The 9,874-nt window shown below is 37.9% G+C and overlaps 2 protein-coding genes across 2 annotated transcripts in view; one reads left to right on the forward strand and one right to left on the reverse strand.

The window, feature by feature from the left end:
• LOC105452473 overlaps nt 1-5,445 on the forward strand; it is a 43,409-nt gene extending 37,964 nt beyond the window's left edge. Inside the window, exons 3-5 of the mRNA XM_011693592.1 lie at nt 705-1,202; nt 1,294-1,839; nt 2,322-5,445. Of these exons, the coding sequence (XP_011691894.1) occupies nt 850-1,202; nt 1,294-1,839; nt 2,322-2,622 (1,200 nt within the window). The 5' untranslated portion in view covers nt 705-849 and the 3' untranslated portion in view covers nt 2,623-5,445. The remainder of the gene's footprint in view (nt 1-704; nt 1,203-1,293; nt 1,840-2,321) is intronic.
• Nucleotides 5,446-5,961: 516 nt separating this feature from the next.
• Nucleotides 5,962-8,615, reverse strand: LOC105452474 (splicing factor 3A subunit 3). Its single transcript, XM_011693593.1, has 2 exons — nt 8,267-8,615; nt 5,962-8,127 (listed from the first exon to the last, which is right to left on the reverse strand). The coding sequence occupies exons 1-2, from the start codon at nt 8,477-8,479 to the stop codon at nt 6,838-6,840; spliced, it is 1,503 nt and encodes a 500-aa protein (XP_011691895.1). The 5' UTR covers nt 8,480-8,615; the 3' UTR covers nt 5,962-6,837.
• Nucleotides 8,616-9,874: the final 1,259 nt, after the last annotated feature.

The following is a 9,874-nucleotide window of genomic DNA, read 5'->3' on the forward strand; positions in this document are numbered from 1 at the left end:
AAGGCGTTTAGCACCTTACTTGCACATTCCAGCTCTACAGATTAGATCAAGGGCTAGCGATTAGATAATAGTTTCTCCAGGTTCTCTGCATATATTAATCGGCAAAATGTGGTATCATATGTAATCCATAATATCTATTAACATTACAGTCTCACCATAATTATCTTTTCGGGCTATAAATACTTACTTTTATACTACATATTTCATAAAATAAAGCTACAATAATAGTACACTGGCGTGCGACAAAAACTAGGTATATATTTGTAGATGATACCTCTGTCTGGTCACTGCATATAAAATTATGACGTGGGAGCGAGAAGTTGTAATTTGTATTATTTATAACGTATCTATATCGAAATAGTAGAATAGAAGTTTTGTCGCAAATGTTACATCTAATTGATGAAATAAATTATACAATAATTTCCTTTTTAGCTCGTGAATTGATAAAGTAAAAAGGAAATCTTCAATGTATTGAATCTATCTTTCTATTATACATATATGAAAAGAGTCACTGTTTTCATTTGTATATAATATCAGAAAACGATTTGATAAAATTTCTTCCTTCCAACGTTGTAATCAAACATGGACGCCATAATAGAATCTTAAGTGCTTCTTGTAAAGATTTCTGTTTAAAAATTAAGTCTTTCTTATCCTGGTTTTGCTACATCTCTATTTCTAAGCTGTCCTCTGTGTATTACATGCAGTTTGCTGTACTCTGGAAACGGAGAAGAAACGTCGGACGTTTGGCATGACATAAGCTGGCTGAAGCTATCGCGAGAGAAATTGGGACGGTCGAAGCGCCGACGAAAAGGAAGATAAGTAGATAAAGGAACGGATATTGAGTGCAAAATGTCCGAAAACGAAATCAAATCGGCTTCGCCGATACCAACGGTTATGTGCGCGCAATGTTGCGACGGCGGCGGTGACGGTGGCGGAGGCGGCGGTGGTGGTGGCGGCGGCGGCGGTGGCGGTGGTGGTCTGACGACCACACAATGCCCGGCTCTGCAGGTCACCTCGCGGATGCTGCGCTCACCGAGTCACGAGAGCGTAACCACCGACCTGTCGCTCTTCAGCGTGTCGTCGATCGCGAGCGATCTGCGCAGCGCCAACAGGTTGGTCACTTTCAAGTCCTACAGCGACGCGCAACTCACCGGACGGGGACCCTCACCGAAACCGGACTCCCGGCAGATTCAGGGTAACAGGTTCGTATTACAATCGCTGTCATGCATGACGAAGAGATACACGGCTGTCGCATAATTGATTTACCCTTATTTGTTATATGTATGCATTTAGGCCGGCGGACATTCCCGAGATTTTATGGTTCGAGGAAGAGAACGAACTGATTCGCAGATGCAATGAACTGATTCGCAGCTGCGGCGTACTCTCGTCGGCATTGGGGCTGCGTAAGAGCTTTAGCACGAGCGACGTGTCGCAGCTTCCCAGCCCGGACGCGGCCGGAGCCGGTGGCCTACGAACGGCGGTGTCCGCTCTAGCGCTCGACACTGCCCAGCGCAACAACCTGTTGCTGGAGCACGCCAGGCTCGACCATGCCTCGAGGTCCTGCAGCACCTGGGTCGCCGTGGGCGAGCCCGTGGCCAGCACGTCCCAGCTTCCCAGCCCGCACGGCGGAACCGCGCAGGAGCAGCAACCGCAGCAACAGCCGCAACCGTCGCAGTCGCAGCAGCTCCAAACGCAGCAGCAATCCTCCGCGAATGCTCAATCGGTGCCGCAACTACCACCGCAGCCACCGGCACCGCCGCCACCGCCCGTGCCCTTCACCGGAGCGGATCTCGTCAGGTCCGTCAATAAGAAAGTACGACAGAACTACATACAACGAAGGTTGGTAGTCGATGAGAAATTTTTTCGTGATTTAAAATACATCTTTTTTGATATGATTTTTTGGAACGAAAAAGAAAAAAGAAAAGAAATGGAACGCTTGTGTCTTCTGTTAGCTGCATAAAATGTAAATTTAACAAATTTCGTTTCTTTTGTCTGAACTAAGCTATATACCTATCATTCTTATCAAATTATATTTGGCTGTGTCCAAAAAGGAAATACACGTAAATGTCTTTCTCCGATTTTGATGAGTTTTAGATATACTCGTACTTTATGGTTTCTCTTTATAAGTGTTCTTAGGGGCGCGGGAAAGAAATGTCTCTTTGAAAAATACAACTTTTATCTCAAATTTCATCATCAAAATTGGAGCGGAACACTTGTGTACGTTTCTCTGTAATTTGTGAACTTGAAGCGGGTTTCAAGTTACGCCGTTTCAGGTTTCATAAAATAGGCAGGAATAGAATGTCTCATTCATGTTCCATTAGGCTGCTGACCACGTACCGCGCTTTGGAGCGCCTCTCGCAGAGTGAGTTTAATCTAGACCAGCTAGAAGCGGCGGCTACCGCGGCGCAGAGCTCTCACGGGACCACTTTGCTGGTGCCCGGAACGGCCGCCGGAGTTCCTGGTGCTTCCTTGATCGGGCGGAAGGAGCGAAATCACGCGCTGACAGTACGGGACGTCGAGAGGGAACGCGGAAATCAGCTGTCCAAGTATGAGAGAAACATGATGATCTTCAATTGGCTTCACACTTTGGACGACAGCGCGGTCGTGGACAGCGTCGAATAAAGCGACGAGGAGACACACACCTCTCCAGACACTGCATCTCCCGCAACTCCGACAACGTACGACCTATCGTGCCTAAGTCTCTTCCTCTTCCTTCGATATTCCTTTATCGAGGACGCTTCGTTGACACTGTATTGTCGCATTTCGGAGAATACCGCTAAATATGTAAGACTTCTGGTTTTGACTGTTAGCTATATTGAATTATGATATCTAAAGCAAAAATTATATAACTCTCTCTTTCTCTCTCTCTTGCACAATTCACCGAAATAAATTAGTTTTTTTTCTCAAATGCTCCACTCTCATTCGATAAAATAGGGAAAAAAAAATATGCATAAAATTCTCTTCTTGATCCTTCTTCATAAACTCTCGTCTGGCGGATACTGATTTTATTTAGTTCAGTCTCTGTTGAAGTTAAAGAGTTAGAAATGTTTATTTTATCGTTCCCTTGTATTTAAATATTACGGAATGTAATCTTTACAGGAGTCAGGAGAAAGACGAGTTGACGAGTTCAACAGAGACGAAGCGCGTATTCGTCAGGCGAGAATTAATAAATGATTATGTAATTAAATTTATTCGTATTCTGTGTTAACTGTAAAATATTATCCTGTTTTCACAAAAATAGGTTTCATCATTATGATTAGGATTTACAACTATCTATTCTATGAATTGAAAAGAGAATCCGCGGCACATCTAAGCTTATTTTATTGAGCACGTGTAAAAAGACTAATTTATTCCAATGTACATTGTGCGAGAATAAATAGCTGTCTATGAATGTGATGTACAGTGTGATTTCATATCATAAGCGTGCGATCTCTCGCGTCTGATGTCATAATCCAATATGGCTGCGATAATGAGCCAGGAGCTATAAGCTAAAGTAACTATCGCAAGACATCCGTCCCTCCTCGTTCAGCGGCGCCGATTGGCGTCGCTTTAACGAGCGTATCCGAAGCATTTTCGAGGCATATAAAGCGAAAATCCATTTTATTGGCTACAATACAAAGCGCATATATGCATGCAAAGCGAACGGGCCTTATAGCGAATTCGGTCGCTTGACTACTCCACACTGATGTGCACTAAAGGCGCGTGATCCAACAAAGAAACATACGAAAATATAATAGTGATAATATAGATCAAAATGCATATGGGAAACATGTATTCTCTTATAGGTGCTCTTACGCACGTTATGGGAATGAAACATCCCCCTAGAAAGAGATCGACTTTTACGTTTCTAAGCGTATATTGTTGACGCGGTAAGTGAAAAATATTTTAAACAAAGTTTTGTGATTTCAGAGGCATTTTTTAAAGATGTATTTAAACGTTTTCAAAATGTTACATCTTTCAAAATATCCCGCCGTCTATCGTTTTTGAGAATTTAAAACATTTTTATGACAAAATTTAAACTTATTTAAAGACAAATTCAATTATACGTATAAAAATTTTTTTCAGAGACGGTAGTGAGCAGACACTTGCGTGTGTTCGTAAATGCAAAAACATAACATGAGTGTATTTTGCCGATAAAATATCCAATATATCATTGTATTATTTAGCCGAATATATATTGGCTATTTCATCAGGGTTAAAATGCTTGTATTCTGCTGTTGCACTTATATCTCAAGTATATAGCATCCTTTACAGTGTGCATTAATGTGGAAGAGTGAAGGCAACTAAATTGATTATTAGAAACAAATTGAGAAATTGACTTGGAAGTATTCTTAAAGTGCGGTACGAGGCGTATACGCTTGTGCGCGTATACTTTTGGCACTCTGGTGATCAGCTGATTATGGAAATCTTTTAGCTTTCGTATATATTTTACCCAATAATTTATTGATTAAATTAAAGAAATAACTTTTAAGATTAGACATATTTCTACGATATATAATGATAACAGCATGATCGTGATATTTTTGAGCGGGATCTCATAAAACCTTTCCGTAGAACTTTCCTCTATACAAATCAGTATTCGCAAATTCAGTTTGCCAAGAGATTTAACAGTATGAACTTAGGAACTAATTTTAATAATCAATAATTAATAATTTAATAGTTCATTAATTCCGTAGCGAAGTTTGCATTGAAAAAAACTGACGTAGAGAAACGAGATGTACATTTTGTGTTGAATACTTAGACACATATCGATAAGAAATTTTTAATCAACGGAACGTAAATTGAGAGGTACCAAATTGTCGATTAGAACGACAAAATTTTAACTGAATAATTGTAGACTGAGAATCTGTTACAACGTTTTGCATTTCCAATTTGCAATTAGAATGGACGATATTCGAAGTCGAATATCGTGTATAAAGAATAACGATGCGAGACGCAATCCAGAGAGCTCTACTTGTGAAATATGAACGATGATATGTGAAATATGAATACGCGCGATTTAGCGTACTAGGACCTTTGTGATTGTATATCCGGTATATCCGGAGAACTATAGTCGTCTGAAATTCCGTTTATTCCGAACGCCATGTGAGGAGCTTGTTGGTGCCGGGATAAAATGTTATCCAAAACATGCCTAAAAATATTTAATTCTATGCATGTTCCTTATGAAAGTCTTAATTGTCCAGTGTAAACAGAAAATCCGGAACAATTGTACTTCCTGCCTGACTAATTAACGACAGATCACATCAGTATTATGCGCCGTGGCCAGAGAATGAGACAGATACCAAAGTGTTTTTGGAATAGTAAATGGATGTGTGATCACAATTAATGTGCTTTTATGTATATTAAATGTTTCCTCCCCCCCCTTCCAAATGTAATATTCGCTAATCGCAAAATTATTTGGTGCAAAAAGTAATGGAACAAATATAAGATTTATTAAGTATTCCATATCTATGTATGCATAGACCATATCTTTATTATTAAAAACGAGAAATATATGGAAGCAAGAAAAAAGCAGGTAAGGAAATTGCGACTGTTGGATTTTTGTTATTAATAAGGAGAGAAGAAAAGATTGTGGCATAGCTTTTTGTGGCATAGTTGTGGTTTTTTTACCTTGCTTGTGAAAGATCATATTGATAGCAATTTTCACGTTAATTAAAATTTAAATATTAATTTTAATTTTAGAAAAGCCATATCTTTTATTTGAATAATTTTAATTAAAATCTAATTTCTGATAAATTTAATTATTATAATAATGGAAAATAAAAACCATAATTCGGAAAATTTTTTTATGTGGCCACGTTGATTTGTATTAACAGGGTAAATAGAGGTAGTTATAATGATGATTGATTATAGGCGAAATTTAGTCAGTTCAATGAAATGTGTTTTTTAATGGCATAATAAAAAAATTAGCGGAAAATAATTTGTATAAATTAACAGTTCTTAGAAAATAATTATTATGTGTAAATTTTCAAGCTTTTAATATATATTGGTTAAGCAAACATCTTTTTTTTACACAGGCAGCCCACTTTTGACGATCTATAATTCGCAACGGAATCTATTTATATTAATTTATATATATATTCTATAATAAATTATAAGAACTTTTAAAGAATTACAATATGTAATTACACGTATGTAAAAAATACATATCAAAATACACGCACATACATACACACACATAAAAATCGCAACTAAATCTAAATATAGTATTCCATCCTAAGTTCTAATACGAATTATATATTGTCTACAATCGTGGGCTTAAAAGTATGCTTTTATTAAATATAACCAAAATGCTTGGATAAAGGATTAGAGATTATGTACTTCTAACCCCATTTATCTAATGGAACTAGATTTCATAATCTTAAACGCAAACAAATTAGATGTAGTTATGTTCAAAACTGTGATTGATTATACGTGCACGTGACAAGCAAAAATGGAAATTTCTACAAATTGTATTTTTTATAAAAGAAAGAATCTCATTTCAAAAATCACATTTGAATAAGTCTGCATATTTGTTTTTCAAAAGGTACACTTTTATAAAAATTTGAGATTATTTTGGATTTTAAAAAAATCATATTTTTATTCAAAAAGTAATTCGAGAAATGATTGTCTAAAATAAATTATTTCTGTGCATGTATGCCTATTCATGTGAATAATATTGCTCTTTGGCTTAAAATTCAAATTTTAAGGTACTAACATAATTCAATAAATTTCAAAACAATTCGAATAAGAAAATATTTCATTGATAAAAATGCTTTAATGGATAAGTAGAATTATAAAGAATTAGCGATACAGCTGATAATGATTACAATAAGAGACTCGACTCAGAAGTACACTTTATAGCAGACCTTGTCTTTTGAGATCTTCGTACGTTTTACGATTGACTACATTACCAAGCGAATCTTCGAATTCTTCTTCCTGCTCTGGCTGCCAACGTTCGGCTTGTTTCTGCGCCTTCAGTTTCTCCCACAGAGCAAGAGCGTCTTCGATCTGAGTGACGTTAGCAAAATGCGCTGTATTGGGAATGCCGAGGCAACGCATGCCGTGCGCGTGTCGCCATTCAGCAAAGTGTCTCTGGAATGCTTTCGGGCCCTTATACGTAAAGTTTCCACAAATCTCGCAGTTGTAACTGATATTTAAACCGTGCAGCTTGTACAGCCAGTAAGGTATGGGCTTTCCGTCCCAACCCAACGGTAGATTCTTTGGATTGTACGGGACCTCGTTGTCGTCCTCCTCCTCCGATTCGCTTGCACTTGCTTCCGCGTCAGAGTCTCCCCTTTCACCCTCGGTTCTCGCCTGTTTCCTTTGAACGTTCTCCTTCGTGGCGACACGTTGACTGGACACCAATTCGGAGAGCTTGTACACATGACCCTCGAATCGTGCGATCTCCTTCTGCTTCTCGGAATCCTTGCCCTTGGCTGACTTTCCCTTGCGATTCTTGGCCAGTAGATTAGGATCTAAGGAGGCCTCGCCTTTCGTGCTGAAAAGTCTTTGCGCCCGTTCCTCGAGGGTACCGCCGCACTTGAGTCCCAGCGCCATTAAAGCCGACTTCAATCTGTCTAAACCAAGAGACGCTAATTCCTCCCACGACGAGAACGCAGATAGTTCCAAGTGCGCGCCAACGTGAGTCAGGGCGCTTCCAGTTTCCTTAGGCCAACCGGGAAAAGTATTCTTCTCCCACTGAGTTTGAAAGTCTTTGTTAGCTTCCTCGACCTCCGCGCTCATGTCGAGCAGAGGCCTCACTCTGCTCAGATAATCTGTCAGGTACCCTAAGAGGGACTCGACATACCTCTGATACTCCGCGTTCTTCCTCTCTCTGGGAATGTCGAATAAGTGATCGAAGGTCGACAGGTAGGTTATATAGTCTATCTTTTCTATCCCCTTAAGATTGATATATTTCTGATAGCACTCGTGAAGATCGAGGTATTTGCCATAACCCTCCTCGTCCGTAAACTCGACGAGATTGGACAGCTCTTCGGTTGGATTTTCTCTCATCTTGGCCAACTCCTCGAATTCGACGGACATGGGTACGCTGATCTCGTTGGGATGTCGTCGATAGAATTCCTTTATGGACTTCAAGCGCGAGTAAAATTCTGAGAATTCATTTGGGCCAGAGAGCGCCTGAACCTAAAACAATAAACGAAAAGATAGAATCTATTTTTCAACACACGAAAAGAATAGTCGTGAGAAAAGTTAGAAATCATTAAGGTTAGGAAAGTAATGTTTTTATGTAACACATAATATTGAAAATCTTATATCAACGTACTTCCTCTTTTCTCTGCCCATCCTTATCCTCGTACAAGTCTTGCAAGTGCATTGTACTGTCCATAAACTGATCCAGCAACATTTTCAGGCGATGCTCCGAGTTGATGTTCTCGCGATGTCCCGCCTTTTTGTGCAACATCTCCTTCACCATCGCGTCCATCAGTCGCTCCCTTTCTTCATGATATCGTCGTTGTTGTTCCAATATTGTTTCCATCTTTACTTTCAAATTCAGTCTACTTTGATCGACTCAAGAACACGCTAAGTCAACACCGCGATCCTTTCATACAAGAAGAAACGAGAGCAGAGGATTCTCAGACTTCAGAGCATTCAGACTATTCAGAGCGGCGAGCGGCCAATGTGATGGGCGGCCATGTCCCAAGCGCCTCTATGTCCATAAAACGTGTGAACATTGAACTACGTAGCCAATGTCCACGATTATGTCGGTAATATCCACGATTTTTTGGTGCTCATCCGTGCTGTGGAAAATATCACAATATCATATTTTAATATCGTAATAATAATAATATTATAATATCTAATTTCGCGATTGCAACCAATTAATTATCGGGTATTACACTGTTTAATGTATAGTGTCAAACTTATTTAAGTCGCCACTGCTTCTACTTAATAAATAGTTATATTTTTAACTAAAACAATGAAATTTAACCCAAATTTGGGTTAAATTTGAACTGTTTTAAATTATTTAACTTCATTGTTTTAGTAAAAAAGAACTATTTATTAAGTAAGAGCAGTGGTAGCAATGGCAACTTAAATAAGATTTAGTTTGACAATTAAATCTTATTTATTATTCTAATTATATGTCAAAGAGTACTTAAAATTTTTACCTATTCTACCTTGCTAATCTTTAGTCAATCACAGCGGCTTTCTATGCAATATAATTAATACTAATTCTGCCGCGCCGCACAAGTGCACATGGTATATGCACGCGCCATTAATACGGCGGGCACCTCTATGGCTACCCGTCGTACAGCGCGCTTTCTCGAAAGCACATACAAACATAAAAAATTAAATTAATTTCACGTAGATATTTTTAAATTATTCGAAATTTTATTGTTTAAAATACAGAGAAATAATTTTTATATAAATTATTATTTAATTTACATTTAATTAGCATATCAACATTGATGGTTACATTACAGTTAGAAATTTTTTTAGTTCCCTAAAAAGAAAGAGTAGTTACTAAAATTTTAAGAATGATTTTAATTAAATTAAATAATATTTAATAAAAAATTAAATTTATAATACTGTAATATTCTAAAGAGAATTCTCCAAAACGGTAAAAGAATAGTAGGGGAGTATAGCGTAATTTGGTCATATTTTTTTTAAACGACTCTAAAACTCGTATTTTTTCGAATTTCATGAAGCCAAATAAACCATTGGAAAGATAAAAACCTAGTGCAACTTTTTCTTGAATATACCTACCTTCTATCTCATTGCAAACAAAAAATATGATCATTTTCCCGAAACACAAAAAATCGAGATTTTATTTTTTCATAGCGTAATTTGGTCAACCGTATAAATCCTAAGAATTCTTATAAAATAAATCATAAAATAAAGCCAAAACAGCATATTTTCAAATTTTAATTAT

The sequence above is a fragment of the Wasmannia auropunctata genome, unplaced genomic scaffold (assembly GCF_000956235.1).
Source record: "Wasmannia auropunctata unplaced genomic scaffold, wasmannia.A_1.0 LD336031.1, whole genome shotgun sequence".
NCBI lineage: Eukaryota > Metazoa > Arthropoda > Insecta > Hymenoptera > Formicidae > Wasmannia > Wasmannia auropunctata.